The sequence below is a fragment of the Muscardinus avellanarius genome, assembly GCF_963383645.1.
Source record: "Muscardinus avellanarius genome assembly, chromosome: 3".
Classification (NCBI taxonomy): Eukaryota; Metazoa; Chordata; class Mammalia; order Rodentia; family Gliridae; genus Muscardinus; species Muscardinus avellanarius.
In genome coordinates this window covers 160,071,611-160,089,759 of record NC_137788.1, presented here as the reverse complement: position 1 = coordinate 160,089,759, position 18,149 = coordinate 160,071,611, and the positions used below count along the sequence as shown (strand labels likewise).

General features: G+C 45.6%; 1 protein-coding gene across 1 annotated transcript in view; it reads right to left on the bottom strand.

Moving 5' to 3' along the window:
• LRRK1 (leucine rich repeat kinase 1) overlaps positions 1 to 18,149 on the bottom strand; it is a gene marked incomplete at its 3' end in the record, with an annotated part of 142,276 nt that overhangs the window by 59,535 nt on the left and 64,592 nt on the right. Inside the window, exons 6-8 of the mRNA XM_080693037.1 lie at positions 2,746 to 2,972; positions 809 to 936; positions 551 to 714 (exon numbers count right to left, since the gene is read on the bottom strand). Of these exons, the coding sequence (XP_080549163.1) occupies positions 551 to 714; positions 809 to 936; positions 2,746 to 2,972 (519 nt within the window). The remainder of the gene's footprint in view (positions 1 to 550; positions 715 to 808; positions 937 to 2,745; positions 2,973 to 18,149) is intronic.

Sequence of the window (18,149 nt, the reverse complement as noted above, 5' to 3'; positions counted from 1 at the left end):
CCCAAACATCCAGTGCACTGTCCGTGGAAACCGTGGTTTCCCACACACATATGGTTAGACCAGAACGCTAACGCCAGCGATGAAGACCCTCCTGGTGTAAAAGCAACGGCGCTAAGGCACAACTACTGGTCTCACTGCTCCACGCTTCATCTGCTTTAACGAGTGGAATTCCCCAGAAACAAAAACACCATTTAGTCAGTGGCGCTGTGAATGCACAGTTCCTCAGTCTTATTTTATACTTGTCTGCAAAGACCCGAGTCCCCTTTTGTGGGCAGAGCTACCGTCCTGTGCCAGGGTGCGAGCTGCCCCCATGGGAAGTTCTGTGGGTGTTTGTAGGTGGTTCTGGAACCAAGAGGGCCAAGAGGGCGGACTTACAGGTGTGTTGCTTGCCTGAGACACTTAGCCTCGCGATGCTGAGTGATGCTGTTGCTTAACCCTGACTTGGGATCCCTGATCCCGATCCCCAGCTGGCCACCAAGGAGAGAGACGGCAGATTGCGCACAGAGGGCTCTGCAGGGCTCCTGCGACGCACTTTCAATATGATACTAACCAAGGGGCAGGCCCAGGGAGCTGGGAACGACTTCAGGTTGTTTCTGGAGACATTCAGACAATTGAGTGACTTGAAAGAATGCAGGAAAAGGGCAGGGAGTTCTGTCAACCTATTGTCAGATACATCAAGTTCCTGTAGCTTCCGTAGACCGATCCAGTTAGTGGCTAGAGATTAAGAGAAAAAGTATGAATCGGTGAGAATATCCATGGCAAGAAGAGAAGAATTTAATCACACCAGGCCATGGAGGATGCAACATACCACTTTCTTCCTCAAACAGTTTTTCTAAATAATTTTTTGAAGCTGTCAATTTTTGGAGTTTTGAGAGGTGCAGGAATCCGGGTGGGAGGTGGGATAACTTGTTGCTGGAAATGTCAATTTCAAGTAGCCTGTGTTTGGGGAAGAAGAAAGCAGAAGCATCAAAAGAAAGAGACACAACAGCACTGTACATAAAAATGATGTATTTAAGCTGGGCGTGGTGACGCACGCTTGTAATCCCAGCATTTGGGAGGCTGAGAAAGGAGGATCGAGGTTCACAGACAGCCTCAGCTACTTAGCGAGGTCCTTCACAATTCAGTGAGACCCTGCTTCAAAAATAAAAAGACTAAAAACTAGGGCTGGGGGTGTAGCTCAGAGGTACAATGCCTGGGTTCCATCCCCAGTGCAAAAAAATTTTTAAAAATAAAGAATAAAAATAAAAAAAAGGCTGTGGGTGTAGCTCAGAGGTAGAATGCCCCTGGCTTCCATCCCCAGTACTGCAAAAAAGAAACAAAACAAAAAACAAACAAAAAAACAAAAAAAGTATAGTTTCTTTTTCTCCTCGAACATGGCCAAAGAGCACACTGTAAATATAGTGCATGTGATTTTTTTTTTTTTTTTTTTGCAGGTCTGGGGATGGAACCCAGGGGCATTCAACCTCTGAGCTACACCCCTGCCCTATTTTTTTATTCTTTATTTTGAAATCGGGTCTTACTGAGTTGCAGAGGGCCTCACTAAGTAGCTGAGGCTGTCTGCGAACCACGATCCTCCTGTCTCAGCCTCCTGAATGCTAGGATTACAAGCGTGTGCCACCACGCCCGGCGTGATTTCTATTCATTTGATCGTTACCATGTCTGGTATAAAGAACATCCAATCTCTCTGTGGTGGGTTCTAGTTCCACTGACCAACAGGAATTAAGACCCTTCCAACAGGTGGGCATGGTGGTACACTCCTGCAATTCCAGTACTTGGGAGGTTGAGACAGGAGGATCACAGGTTTGAGGCCAGCCTCAGAAATTTAGCAAAGCCCTCAGCAACTTAGTGAGACCTTGATTCAAAATAGAAAACTAAAAAGGCTTGGGGGTGTAGCTCAGAGGGAGACTGCTTCTGGGTTCAAACCCCAGTGCCCCTCACCCTGCTACGTATGCACCCAGTGCCAGGCACGTGATGGCCGAGTGAGCTGCTACCCTGAATTCTGCTGGATTCCACACAACAGCGCCTTTAATGCTTCTGTTCTGTGTGGACCCATCCATCCTGCTCATGTTAAGAAACCTGCCCGGATGGTCCTTGCTCCTTAAGTGTTCAGGGTTCGAAACTCGTTTGCAAGGCTGACCACAGGCTCTCCAACATCCTTCTCTCTTCATTTACAGCCTCAGCTCCTGCAATCAGCTCAAATCCTTTATGGAATGAGTCCTTGTAGATGTACACCCAAAATAAATCAATTAAGCATGGCTCTTCCCCTTCTCGTGCAACCTCAGGAGGAGGGCTCAGGTCTCCTCCAGGGCCTCTAGAAAAGACAGACAGGAGCCCACGCTGTCTAGCTGCTGCCAGAGTCTGGTGGAGTTGACCCTCTCTCTGACGCCCTTCCAACTCTCTTCAGGAGGTGGATTAAAAGACTTACACCAACCTGGCAGGCTTTCAGCATCCTATGATTTTTGTGCATGAACAAAATGGGCATCTTGGCCATGCAGTTCTGCAGAGCTGTGACTGAGCTGTGCAAACTTGGGCCTGGCCAGCTCTCTGGACCTGTGCTCACCTGAAAAGGGGCTGGGGACCTTGTTCTCTTGCTCCCTAGAGCTTGCGTAAGAATGGAGGGAACTGCTTTCTCTCACTTTGGCCAAACTTTCCATTTTTAAGAGCATAGGGAACAACCAGGGACCCACCCAATACACCCTTGCAGGATGACAGTGGTGGCAACCGCCCCACACCCCTGGGGCCCACCTGGAACAGATGATTTCATTCGATGACTGCACGCCAGGCAGCTCTCCCAGGTGGTTGTCTGAGAGATTCAACTTCCGGAGGTTGATGAGTCCCCAGGGGATGACGGAGGGGAGAGAAGCCAGGCAGTTGGCAGAAAGATCGAGCTCTGTGATCTGGCAGGAGATGTCTATGAGCCAGTCGAGATCCACCCAGGGTAACCTTAGATGGGACCATTTAACACGAAGGGCCTGGTGTTAAAGAAAAAAAGAAAAAACAAACAGGTGAATGGTGAGCCCAAGACCACTGTGGGCTCGAAATAAAGCATGACTGATTCCAGTGTAACCCTGAGGCCCAGCTGCAATCCTAAGATGCTAGGACCGTATCCACCTTGTTTCCTCAGAATCTGCCACAATAGCCAGCCCTAGAGGAGGTAGCTATTCTAATCTGTACCTGCCACTCACAGGTAATCTGCATATGGCTTCAGAATGTCACCCTCCAGCCCCCAGAGAGTGCTTGTAATATGTGAACATCTTCAGCAAGTCTCTCTCCAGCCTCCAGAGGGCGCTGGTAATGTGTATGGCGCCGACAGGTCTCTCTCCAGCCTCCAGAGGGCGCTGGTAGTGTGTGTATAGCGCCGACAGGTCTCTCTCCAGCCTCCAGAGGGCGCTGGTAGTGTGTATAGCGCCGACAGGTCTCTCTCCAGCCTCCAGAGGGCGTTGGTAGTGTGTATAGCGCCGACAGGTCTCTCTCCAGCCTCCAGGGGGTGCTGGTAATGTATATAGCGCTAAGAAATCTCTTTCCAGCCTCCAGAGGGCGCTGGTCATATGTGAACAAGTCTCTCTCCGGCCTCCAGAGGGTGCTGGTAATTTGTGAACAGCTCCAGCAAATTATCCCACAGCATTCTCAGGGTACTGGTGAATTCAGAGCAAACCCTTAAAAGGCTCATCACAGGCAGGGCAGACATGCTGGGAGAATCATTATAAGCATGGGAGACCACTGAGGCTTGAAATAATCTCTCCCAGACTGGGGATGAAGACTAAGGACCAAAACCCGGCTTTCTGACCTCTCGGCTTCTCTTCTGTGATTAGGGCAGCTGCCGTTGTCAGTCACCTGCGCTGTACCAGGCTACACCATATACTTTGTGGATTGGCTGCTTCCAGAATGAGGGATTGAATATACACAAGAAAGGTGGCCACACCGTGTATAACAACAGAACTCTTGCAAGAAGATGGAAAACCCTGGAGAACATTATGTTAAGTGAGATCAGCCAAGCACAGAAGGAGAAGGTACATATGTTTCCTCTAATATGCCCAAACTAGGAAACACAGAGGATACCAGTGGGACTCCAGATAATGGAGGGGAAATATCAGCAAAGTTTGAATGGAAAGATAGGAGAGGAGGAAGGCTGATCTTGATTAATGAGGGTCTACATATGAATATGTATAAAATTATGAATAAGACATGGTTAACCTGGACAACCATTGGTGGGGGGGGGGAGAGGGCACCAAATATGGTTTAAATGTATACTATTTATGTTCAATAAAAAAAAATTGTTAAAAGAAAAAAAAAAAAAAGAAAAAAAACACCCCACAGCAACCTGACCAGGAAACCAGCTGCCCCCTTAGCTAGAATAAATAGCCCAGAAGGTAGTCTGCTATAAACCAGACATGCAGAAGGACAGACCACCATCTCTAGTGACAGACCAATGAGCTACACAATAGCTTCTAAGACAGTTCCCAATGGCTGATAGATTCCTGAATTTTTTTTTTATCCCAGTGTCCAACTAAGGACCAGAAAGAAAGCTAAATATACCCTCTAACCAAGGCTACAGGATGCTCTGCCTCTAGTGAGCAACCTCCAGGTTCCCTGGGCGACAGCCTCCAATCAGGGCACACCGGAGTCCCTCCCTTTCTTCCATTTTAAACCTTCCTCCTCTTATCCTGTTTTGAGTAGCCCAGAATACATGCTTCTCTCTCCTAGTTGGCCTTTATTCCCACAGGAGGAATCAGAAAGCCCAGTGGTTTGCTGGTGTGGGGGAGCAAAAGAGATCTGGTTAAACACAATGGGCAGAACTTTTCGGTTATTGAAGAATTTGGGGCTCCATTAGGTTTCTGGGGACAGGAAATCTGCCTTTTGGATTGTTTCTCCAAAGCAAATGGAAATCCATAATGGAAAATTAGAGGAGCAGAAATATAAACAAAATTAGTGCTTTGCAAATGGGAAAATGTAAGAAACCACAGGGACTGTGGGAAAGATACCAATAATGTGGGATAAATTGGCTTTCAAAATTTGGCAGCAGCTGTGAGCTGTTCAGGACGGCCACTAGATGGCAGTGTGGGTCTTGTCTTCATCTTTCTTAGCCAAATCCTGGAGACTGGAAAGTCTGAGTAGGGTCTATGCATTCTAAAGCTCTGGTCTTTGAAACTAGATTGATTAGTTGTTAATATATTGTCATATTTGCTTCTTTCCCCCTCTCTCTTTAAACATAAGAAGACACATGCTTCACTTTTTTCCAAATCATGTGCAAATAGACACTGTATCATGGCATTTTGCCCTTGAATACCTCAGCACGTATCTCTGAATAACAATATTTTCACACATGACAATATATAGTTTCCAAGAAACAGACCATCGACATTATTGATCCCACGGTCCCTATGCAAATATCCCCAGTTACCCTAGTAATGTCGCCTATAACTGTTTTGTGTCTTGATCCAGAGTCCCACCAAGAATCACATACTGTGTTTAGCGATGATGGCCCTTTACTCTTTCCCAGTCTGGAAGAGTCTTTATGCCTTTTCATGGCTTTTTAGCATTGACACTGCAAATTTTCAAGCCATTCCAGTTATCATTATATAGGACAATCCCACAATCTGAATTGATCCTATTGTTCCCTGAAGTTTAGATTGAAGGTAACTAGGGAACGATTCTGAGTCCTTTCTTCTGAGTCCCACCGGGGACAACAGACATCAGGTAGTCCTATGATGCCAAGTTGGACCCCTTGGTTAAAGGATTATCTGTTAAGTTCTCTCTTTTATAAAGATACATTTTAATCTTTGTGATTAACAGGCAATCTGCGGGGTAATATTCTGGTACATGAACATTCTGTGGTCCTACGTGATGACTTCCAGTGGGTTTAACATCCGTTGTCAATCTTGGGCTAAGTCAATTAATATACTAGTGGTTGCAAATTGGTGTTTTTTTTCCCCCCCAATGTTACTTTTCTTTCTACATTTATGACATGGCTTCCTGCTGTGCAGAAGCATGTCCCCTCACTCACATTTGAATGTCACACTCTAACTCATAGATTATTTTTTATTCAAAGTAAGATCATTCATTGCTATCATTATTTCATTTGATTCCCGAGCCATCCTAAATTTGTGCAGGGGGAGTCCCATTGGGGGGCTGAGGGGCTCTAGTTTCTGGGTGCTTCCTTATTTATTGGAAAAACAAGATGTTCCAGTTTCCTCTTACACTGCCCCAAACCCCAAGCCCTGAAGCCAGCCCTGATGCCTTTTGGTAAAAAATGGTATTTAGAAGCCAAGATCTGAGTGTTTGGTGTGCTTATGGCTCCCGAGGGTCACTGCCTCTTGGCCCTTGATTGGACATATCTCTATATTTGTCATATATGCATTCTGACACCCCGAATTCAAACCTAGCCATACATAGGGTTCTTACTAACCTCATAATTCAAAATCATACCACCCTTCACTTAGGTATTGTTGGGTTTAATCTGTTAAAAAAAAAAAAAAGCCGTTCAGATAAGACGATGTCTATGACATTTCTGGACCCAGGAGTTTTTTTGTCCGCTGGTTCTGCAAAGCTCCATGGCCTCCCACGGGAAGCCTGTGGGAATCCCAGCAGTCAACTCAGCAACGGGCTGAGAGGAAGGTCAACCGCCGGTGTATCCAAGGGTGAGTCACAGAAGGCCTACCACAGGGGCTGGCGGTCTCCCTCCAGGTCCTGGGCTGGGGCTAGACTGCTGGACAGAAAGCCAAGGAGTCCAGATGGCATCCCAACATTCTCCCCCAGGTGGTCATTCCACATGGAACAATGTGGAGGCAAAGTGAGCCAGCAGCCACATTCAAGATGGAGTCAGCCAGCAGCCACATTCAAGATGGAGTAAGCCAGCAGCCACATTCAAGATGGAGTCAGCCAGCAGCCACATTCAAGATGGAGTAAGCCAGCAGCCACATTCAAGATGGAGTAAGCCAGCAGCCACATTCAAGATGGAGTAAGCCAGCAGCCACATTCAAGATGGAGTAAGCCAGCAGCCACATTCAAGATGGAAGGAGATTTCAGAACCTACTGGAAAGCTGGTTTGGGTTCTGAGTTTGACAAACAAATTCTTGGTGCCTGTTCAAAGTCTTATAAATATAACACAGTGGGACCATCAGAAATAAACAAAACAATAGAGAAGAATTTGATCACTACTGCGACATCAGTGGATTACACAAATTAACAAACGAACTGGGCATCTGGAGAGGAGCTGAGCTGTTGCTGTCCTTACAGTGGGAACCGCCCTCCTGACATGTCCACATCCTCTGAGCTGGAGCTGAAGCCTTGGACTGCGTAAGGGGATCCCAGGCCAAAGAGAAGGGCCGATCAAAACACACACACCGCTGGCTCATACATGTACCACGCCGGGCCTCAGAACTCTGCCACTCATGGGGGTGAGGAAACGTGGCTACACTGCACCAACGGCCCATGTGATGAAGACGCTGCATCGCTCACGGTGACAGAAAGGAGATGGGAAAAGGGTGTGGGAATGAGGCTGGCTTGGCTTGGAGTGGAGAGAAACTTTGCAAATACTCCTTTGGATGGTGGGTGCCTTGAAGTTAGCAAAGGACCCATAATTTTATGGGCAGGCCTGGCCTGTGTCTTATACCGTGTTCTGTGACCATGATGAGAGGAAACAAAACCCTCCTGCCTCTGCACCCTGCCCCACTTCCTCCTTTCCCTGGACTTCTCTCCCATCTAAATCCTATTTTTCCTGCAAGTTCTGCGTATTAGTCCATCTCATGCCACTATAAGAAAATACATGAGTCTGGTACTTTATAAAGAAAAGAGGTTAATTTGGCTTATGGTTCTCAAGGCCTGAAAACATCTGCTGGGCTCTGGTATGTCTCCCTGGCTATATCACGACATGGTGGATAGCATCATGAGGGCAAGTGAGAGGGAGAGATTACATGGAGGACAGGAAGCCACAGAGGGACTAGAGGGCCAGGTGTGCTTTGTTACAACTCACCATCATGGGGACTCATTCACTCTAGAAGACCAGCATTAATCCCTTCTGAGGGTGATGTCCCAATCACGGAAACATCTTCTACTAGGCTCCACCTCTTAAAGGTCCCACCACCCCTTGATACCTCTCCATTGGGGACCAAGTTTCCAGCACCTGAATCCATGGGGGACAGACTATACCCAAGTCACAGCATCCTCTTTCCCTCTTTCCTTCCTTCCTTCCTTCCTTCCTTCCTTCCTTCCTACCTTTTTTTTTTTTTTTTTTTTTTTTTGTACTGGGGATGGAACCCAGGGCCATTCTACCTCGGAGCTACACCCTCAGGCCTATTTTTTATTCCTTATTTTGAAACAGGGTCTCACTGAGTTGCAAAGGGCCTCACTAAGTAGCCGATGCTGTCTGAGAACCGTGATCCTCCTGCCTCAGCCTCCCGAGTGCTGGGATTGCAAGTGCGCGCCACCACGCCCGGCTCATCGCACCCTATTTCAAGGATCACCTTCCTCGCCCCCCAACCGAGTGTGTGTTACCATTATAGAACAGGGCCACCATCTTGTTTAACTGTTTTCTTGAGTAGTACTGCTTTGTGACAACTGTTCTATAAGGCAGTGGGGTGGAAATAAAGTAACCAGAAACTAGGAGAGTTTAAAGTCTAGAGGGAAGAGGTGTGTGTGTGTGTGTGTGTGTGTGTGTGTGTGTGTGCGCATGCGCGCACGAGCTCATGTGTACTGCCCTAGCTCAGGGTTCCTTGATCTTCATGGACTCCCATGAATGTGTGAAGGGTGGTGGCCCCACCAGCTAAGAAAGCACACTTGTGTGAGGACATTTTGTGCTTCTTTAGGGGTGAGCATTCTACCAGAAGAAAATCACCAAGAAGAAACGAATGGCGGTATTCACCACAACTTCCTTAGCCGGCAGGGAGAGGAGGAAGCTCTTTCTAGGTCTCACACCCACCGGGCTCCTTCATGGCGGGCATCTGATGCACTTAAGCCCAGAGAGAAGTGGTCAGAAGCAGAAGTGTCTGGAACACAACAACAGACTCGGAGACAGCCATGCTTACAAATGGCATCTGGGCTAGATGGGGTAGGAGACCTGTAAGGCTTCTGAACCAGCCAGAAGGGCAGCAGCCATGTTTATATACCATATACATGCATGCATACATACATACATACAAATATATTTACGGAGGACTTCCGGGAAGATGGCGACCAAGAAAAGCGGGGCTTAAGAGCCCTGCTAACAACCAATCTCCATTACCACAAAATCAGTGCCTTTCATAGCCAGAAAACACCATCACCAGAGAAACAAAAAAATCACCAGGCTCCAGAGAGAAAGCGGACTGAGAACAGAGCTCAGAGCCACAGAGGAGATAACCGGCCTCACGCCCGAGGACGCGGCAGCAGCGCCATACCGCCGGCTGCAGTGGCAAATTCACCGGACGGCTACAGCAAGCCGAGGTGAGCCACTGCGGAACAGCCAGGCGGGATTTCTCACTACAGGTAAAATCTAAAGCTCCCAGTGGCTGAGCTCAGCACACGCCACAGGGATTCAGAGTGGAAATCAAAACCAAGAAGAAATACACCAGCCTCACGGCCGAGGGCGTGGCAGCGGCGCCATATTGCCACCGGCGGCAACAGCACCGAATTCACCGAATTCAGTAGAGCTACATCTGCGTACTCAAGAACAGTGAGTCAAATTGCGGGCCACAGAGGAGAAATCCCAGTACTGTACTCCCTGGGACTTGACCCAGTGGGGGAGGGGCGGTGGCAGAGATATCACACCATAGGAGAACGTGCAACCTGGCACCCCCCCTAGTCTAAAGCAGCCTCTATCGACTCTCTGGGTCGGAGACTCTGTGATACAACCCAGTAAAGGAGTAGTGGGATCTGAGATACTACAGACTCGAGATCCAGAGCACCTTAAGTGAAGTCATAGTGACCCAAGGGAAGAACCCAGAGAAGGCACAAACTTCCGAAATCATGGGAAAGAGGAATAATACTGGAGCAATGAATGCCCACAACCCCACAACATCAGAACCCGATAAAACAGAAAATCAGAGATTTCTAGAAGATCAAATCAGGAAAATAACTGTAGAAATAATAGAGGTGCTTCGAAAAGAACTCAGAGAGAGCCAAAAAGAGATAAAGGATGCAATTAATGAAGTAAAGGCCTCAATTCAAAGCACAAACAACCGATTAGACCACATGGAGAACAGAATCTCGCTCTTAGAAGATGATCATTCCAAAAATGAATTCATAGTTTCTAATCTAGGAAAAAATATCCGACAGCAGGAATCTGATATTGAAGAAATATGGGCCCATTTTAAGAGAGCTAACCTAAGAATAATCAGAATAGAGGAGGGAAAAGAAAGTGAAACCAAAGGGATCAACAATCTCTTCAAGGAAGTAATAGCAGAAAATTTTCCAAACATAGAGCAAGAGGTTGATACACAGGTCCAGGAAACTTATAGAACTCCCTTTAGACAGGATCCGAGAAGAGGATCCCCACGCCACATAATTGTCAAAATGACCAATGTGGAAGCCAAGCAGAGAATCTTAAAGGCAACAAAAACAAAGGGCCAAGTGACATTCAGAGGCAAGCCAATTAGAATCACTTCAGACTTCCCAAACCAAGTCATGAGAGCCAGAAGGGCTTGGAGTAACATATTCCAAAATCATAAAGAAAACAACTTCCAGCCAAAAATTTCCTACCCAGCAAAACTTTCTATCAAATTAGATGGGGAAATAAGAAGCTTCCACGACAAACAGAAACTGAAGGAATTTATGTCTTCAAAACCAGCGCTAGAAAAAATACTCAAAGAGATTAAATACAAAGAAGAAATAGGTAACACTCACCAGAACCAGAGAAACAAGAGTTTCCATCCAACAGTCAACTACGATTGGTTATCTGTGGAGATTCATTACTTATGTTAGTCTTTTACCTATCTCTAAATGGTATTGTTTGCCTTTATTGTTGTTAATTTTTAGGATTTCTAGTTGGAATATTAATATACCTTCAGATATAGCATTTGGAAATATTTTATTCCATTTTATTAGTAACTGTTAACTCTGTTTACATTGTCTTTGGATATACAATTTTTTTTATTTTTTAGGGAGTTTGTATACTCTTCTGTTGCCTGTGCCATTGAAATCATATCCAAGAAATCACTGCCAATTTCAGTGTTGTGAGGTTTTATGACCCAGATTTTCTCCTAAAAGTTTATAGTCTTAAGATTTATATTTAGATCTTTTATCTATTTTGAGTTAATATTTGTATATGGGATTAGGTAAGGGTCCAACTTTATTCTTTTCCATGTACTTATTATGTTTCAACAATATTTAGTTAAAATATTATTATTTCTACCACCAAATGTTCGTGGAAACCTTGTCAAAAATAACTTGACAATATAGGGAAGAATTTAGCTCTAGGCTTTTATTTAACTCCAATGGTTTATATATCTGCCTTTAGAATAGTAGTACACTGTTTCAATTATTGTAGCTTTATATGGTTTGAAATCAGAAAATATATATCTTCTAGCTTTGTTCTTTTTCAAGATCATTTTGGGTATCTAGAGTCCATATTCCATATTAGGATAGAGTTTTTTTTCTGAAAAATAAATATATAAATATATGATAGTTTCACCTAAAAAAAATAGAAAAAAAAATATTCTCTGGTAAGAAAGAAAGTAAAAAGAAATATTGAAATGTTATCTTTAAGTCATTAAAAGCTTGGTATCAGACAAATGAAACTGTTATGTGAGATTATCATTTTTAATTTTGGATAAATTGCTATAATACTAGATGTCAACCACTAAGCCAAGCATGGGAGGGAGGGATGGGGAGGGAATGGGGTGGGGATCGGGTGGGGGCTGACTGGGCGATGTGTGCATGTATGTCTACAAAAGTTTGTATCCCACTATGATGTATGAATACAGTGCACCAATAAAAAAAAACAAATATATTTACGTATGTATGTATATACATATATGTACTTTTATTAGTGCATTGTAATTATACATCATAGCAAGGTTCAAAGTGATACAAATATACGTGTATACAGAAGAATATAAAGCAAAAACATAATGCTAAAAAAACAATAAAAACAAGCAGTTGAAGCTGGATGTAGTGCTATATGCCTAGAATCCTAGGACTTGGGAGGTGGAGACAGGAGGGTCACAGGTCAAGGCTGGCCTCGGCAATTTAGTGAGAACCTCAGTGACTTGTGATGTCCTGTTTAGAAATAAAAATAATAAAAAGGGCTGAGGGTGTAGTTCAGAGGTAGAGTGCCCCTGGGTTCAATCTTAGTGTGTGTGTGTGTGTGCGCACACACATACACACAGTCACACACAGACACACACACGTGTGTACACAGTTGGACTTTCTTTTCAGAAGAAATACAAATGGCTAATAAATATATTAAAAATGTTCAACACCATTAGCAACCTGAGGAACACAAGTCAAAACTCCCCCGAGAGTCCACCTACCCCCAGTTACAGTGGCAGTCACCAAGAATACAAACTATAATAAATGTTGGCAAGGATGTGGGGAAGCAGGAATTCTTACACACCGTTGCTAGGATGCAAGTTAGTAAACCCTATGGAGATCAGTACAAAAGCTCCTTGAAACACTTGGAATGGAAGCGCGATATGACCTGGCCACACCACTCCACATAAAGAAGAAAGGTAGAATGGAGTAATCATTCTGATACACAAAGAAGCAACCAGAACCAGCAAGAGCCAGAGAAGCTGCAAACTGAACAGGTCTAATATAAACAAACTAACAAATGCACAAAACAAGACAAGCAGATTGACGCCCGGAAAGGCTCAAAGAGCAAGCCTCAGCAACGCTAAAGCCAACGTGCACCTGAGGACGCGGCGGGGTCACCTGAGCGAGAGCGGGAGAGGGGCGCAGGCTGCAGCAGGCGTCTGTGCACTCACACGGACGACTCGGGGGAATCCCAAGTCTGCGAGTGTCCCGGGAACCCAGCCTCAGGAGCGGCCCTGAGCCACGGGGATCCAGCTGCATCTAGGACGAGCACGGTGGGGGCACAGCTCCGCGCAGTCTCCTCTGCGAGCCAAGGCTCCAACAGGACAGAACAGGCCTGCCCTCGCTCCCCAGCAAAGGCCTCAGTGAGGGTCCTCTAAAACCTGCTCCCCACCCCAGCACTCGGGGGTTCTCAAGCCAGGGTTGGGGTGCTGAATGCAAAAGACAGTGGAACTCAACTGGTGATCGACCTGGCAATCTGTGGCAGTCCACAGTGGGTGGACCCCGCCAAGCGCCACAAAGCCAGGGCTGCCGGACAGTGATGGGCTGAATCGTGTCCCTCCACAAAGGCCCGCTGCGGACATCCTAACACCAGCTCCTCTTTACTGGAAAGGGTCTTTACAGAGGCAATCAAGTTAAAAGGAGGTCATCAGGGTGGGCTCTTCTCCAACATGTCTGCTGTCCGTACAAAAAAGGAGAGACGTAGACACCTATAAAGAGAGGTGATAGCCTGTAACCCCAATACTTGGGAGGCGGAGATGGGAGGATGGCAGGTGAAGGCCAGCTTGGGCAACTTAGTGGAGTGGAGACTGAACTAGACTAGAGTGAACCGCCTAGAAGCCAAGGGACACTCAGAGTTGCTGACAGATCCTGGAGGGGGAGGGAGGCCGCCCTCAGAGCTTTAGAAGGAGCCAGTGCCCACCGCGCAAGCCTTGATTGTGGATCTCTGGCTTAAAGAACCAAGAGGGAAAATGCCTGTTGTTTTCAGCCCCGTAGTTCTTGGCATTGGCTGGGCAGCCGTGGGGAGCTCACACAGACGGTAACAAGTGGCACTGGAAGGGGAAGCCAGGAACATTCCATCAGCAGAGCTCCAAGGCGGGAGGAACGAGGAGAAGGAGCCATGTTCCTGAAAAACGAAAAGCGCGCCTCTTGGGTCGGTTGGGGGCCAGGTTTTAAAGGGCAGTGGAGAGGATGCTAAGTTAGTCATGATATCAGTGGAAGGGGGCTCGGGGAGGGGAAGGGAAAGGTGACTTGGTACCACGCTGAGCCTCACTGTGATGTCTACTTACAATGCACCATAAAAGGAAATTATACATATACATATATATACATACACATACACATATACATATATATACATATACACACATATACATATACATAAATATATATATACATAAATCATATATATACATAAATCATATATATACATAAATCATATATATATATATATATATATATATATATATATATATATATATTATTCTTTTTTGCGGCACTGGGGATGGAACCCAGGGGCATTCTACCTCCAAGATACACCTCCAGCCCTATTTTTTATTCTTTGTTTTGAAACAAGGTCTCCCTAAGTTGCAGAGGGCCTCATGAAATAGCTGCGACTGGCCGTGAATCACGATCCTCCTGTCTCAGCCTCCCCAGTACTGAGATTATAAGCATGGAACACCATGCCCGGCTAAAAGGTTATTAAAAAATTAGGAGAGAGCCTGTTAAGATCCCATGGTGTACAAGGAGGATTTAAAAGGAACTGGAGAAGTTCTCCTGAGAATGGGGAAGGGAGAGAAGAAGAAACGGGAGGGGAATTCCTTCTCATCTCAGGAGCATTTATTCCGTTCATTAAAAGACTGAATGAGAGAAAAAATGGTATCAGTTTTGATAAAAAAAAGCATGTCTGCTAAAAATATTGTGAAGATCAGAATTAGTAATGGTTAGCTGCTGCCGGGCGTGGTGGCGCACGCTTGTAATCCCAGCATTTGGGAGGCTGAGACAGGGGGATCGTGGTTCGCGGACAGCCTCAGCTATTTAGTGAGGCCCTTTGCCACTCAGTGAGACCCTGTTTCAAAATAAAGGGTAAAAAAGTTGGTCTGGGGGTATAGCTCAGAGGTAGAATGCCCTTGGGTTCTATCCCCAGTACCACAATAAATAAATAAATAAATAAAATAAAAATAAAAAAGTTGGTCTGGGGGTATAGCTCAGAGGTAGAATGCCCTTGGGTTCTATCCCCAGTACCACAATAAATAAATAAATAAATAAAATAAAAATAAAGTAATGGTTAGCTGCTAATATGCTATAAATCAAGGAAAGGGAACATCACAGAGACTAGATAAATGAGAAATGTCAAATACAAAAATAATTTACGAGGCAAAAAACAAAGACGTGTGTGTGTGTGTGTGTGTGTGTGTGTGTGTGTGTGTGTGGTGCAGGGGACTGAACCGAGTAGTATTTGACCTCAGAGCTACACCTCCAGCCCTCTTTTACTTAATATTATTTGGAAACAGGGTTTTGTTAAGTTGGCGAGGCTGGCTTTGAACCTGTGGTCCAGCCTCCTAAGTACTGGGATTATAGGTGTGCACCACCATGACTGGCACAGTGTAACTTCAGACTTTATATGAAGCAACACAGAGCAATCTGTGTCTACACAGGTGCTGTGATGGGTACTCTGAGGTGTCAATTTGAATGCCTGGAAGAGCTTTATTTTCCTTCCTTCCTTCCTATTTCCTTCCTTCCCCCTCCTTCCATTCCTTCCCTCTTTCTTTTCCCTTCTATTCCCTTCCTTCCCCTTTAGAAGTAGAGACTGAACCCAGGGGCGCTCTACCACTGAGCTCCATCCCTAGTCCATTTTATTTTATTTTATTTTATTTTATTTTATTTTATTTTATTTTATTTTGAGAAAGGGTTTCGCTAAGTTGCCCAGGCTGGTCTCGAACTTCTGCTTCTGCTCTGTCGTCCTCCACAGAAGCTGGGATTACAGACGTGCAGCACCATGCCCCACTGCACTATTCCTGGGTGTGTCTGTGAGGGTGTTTCAAAGGGACTGGAGTGTGAGTTGGTGGGCCCAGTGGGTGAGCGCCATGTGAGGAGGTGCCGTCCATCAGCCAGGGGCCCAGAGAGAACAAAAAGGCGGAGGACAGGTGATTGTCGTTCTCTCCGCGGCAGGAGGCTGTTCTTTTGGCCTTGGATAGCAGACCTCCATCCAGCCTTCAGCAGTTGGACTCCAGGACTTAGAACAATGGTCCCTGGGTTCTTAGGCCTTTGAACTTGAACTAAACCGTAACACCAGCATCCCAAAGTCTCCAGCTTGCTGATGGCCTGTCCTAGGCATTCCCAGTCTCCATCATTGTGAGTCAGATCCTCCAATAAGTCCCTTCCCATCCATCCATCCATCCATCCATCCATCCACCCATCCATCCATCCATCCACCCATCCATCCACCCATCCATCCATCCATCCATCCATCATCCATCCATCTACCCATCCATCCATCCATCCATCCATCCATCCATCCATCCACCCACCCATTCATCCATCCACCCACCCACCTATCCATCCATCCATCCATCCATCCATCCATCCATCCATCCATCCTTCCTACTGGTGTGTCTCTGAAAAACCCTGACTATACAGGGTTTTATCAAGACCAGACTTCATGGGTGAGCAGTCTGGAAGTTGAGCTGTGATCAGTTGGCAACACCTTCTTAGAAACTCCTTTCAGTGTGTGCAAAGAACCTTTTCAACTGACCCTATGGTGACCCTTTGAAGTTTGTGCAATTTTCACAAAAAGAACCTCTAATCCTGGTGCTTGGGAAGCTGAAACAGGAGAGTTGCAGGTTTGAGGCCAGCCTCAGCAACTTAGCAAGATCCACAACAACCTGGCAAGACCTGGTTTCTAAATAGGGCTGGGGGTGTATCTCAGAGGCAGAATGCCCCTGAGTTCAATTCCCAGCAACATAAAACAAAACAAAACACAAAGATAACAGGACCAGGATTGCAATCCTGGTGGCCCGATCCGGTTCCCGTTCCCACTGCAGCTCCATGTTCACGCAGCCATGGAGAAGCGCACTGAGCGATTCAGAGGCACCAGGAGAGAAAACACAGGCAGCTCGGCTGTGATGAAAGACAGACAGACAGCCACATACAGAAATGCAACGCCGGACAAGAAAGACACAAGGAAAGCATTAGAAGAATATGACAGATGAAATACACGAAGAGAACGATGAGAAAGGGATTGTAGAGGCACATACGACAATAACAGTGGGAGACCGCCAGAGGGCAGGGCGAGAGAATGAACTCGGCTTTCAAACAGAGAGGAAGCTTCTTCATTCACTGGGTCAATCCTGAGATTCATAGGAAAATTATTAAAAGGCAGGCTTCCTGTGTAGTCGCTCTCTTATGCTATGTATTCTTTTGTCTAGAGAAAGGCGAGGTAAAGGAAGAGCTCAATGGTTTAAGGAAGATTAAAAGCGTCCAAGTATTTGGACACTGAAATATGCTCTTTTACTGCTTGGGAGCCAGGCATGGTGGCGCACACCTGTAATCCACTACTTGGGAGGCTGAGACGGGAGGAGAGTCGCGGGTTCAAGACCAGCCGCGTCAACTCAGCAAGCCTCTCAACAACCTAGTGACCTAGTGAGACCCTGTTTCGAAACAAAAAATTAAAAAAAAGGGCTGCGTGTGTGGCTCAGAGCTAGAATGCCCCCAGCCCTACACACAGATGGTGATGATCAGGATGTTGTTGTTGTTGGTGGTGGTGATAATACTTTGGTAGGATGGAAAAAACCCAATATAGAACAGACATTATTTTTAGAACAACAAAGCCTCACAATTGATGCAGAAGAGCAGGCACAACTCTGATCACAGTAATAAAATAGTACAAGGGAAACAGAATGAACTAGTCTCAGAACAGAAAGCCCAAAGCAAGCAAACAATTAGGCCAAGAACACAAAAACCAAACTGAAGGAAAAACAAGGAGGGTGGTAAACAAAACCAATTCCAGGGGCTTTGAAAAAGTAATAAAATGGATAGTCAACTAAATTAAAAACAAAAGAGAATGGATTGTTATAATCTAGGAGTACAAATGACAGTAAAACAGCCTGTGTAAAGCCAGTGTTTAGGTAATGGGAGATTTTTTTGTCCTTAGCCAGAGCTAATAAGCTAGGTAGTTAGGTTGAAATGAAGATTCACTTACAAAATTAAAAATTCTTAAAGAGATATAATAAGAGAAAAAACAAAACCATGTATGAGATACACAAGGAAAATAGCTAACAAACTATCCCAGAATGCTAGTTTCATACCAATTGTTTTCAATCAAATCTTTCAAAGAACAAACAGTTCCCATGCCTACAGAAGTGGTTTCTCAACACAGGAACCACTTCATTTTATGAGTGGACACCAGCAATTCTGCAAGGGCC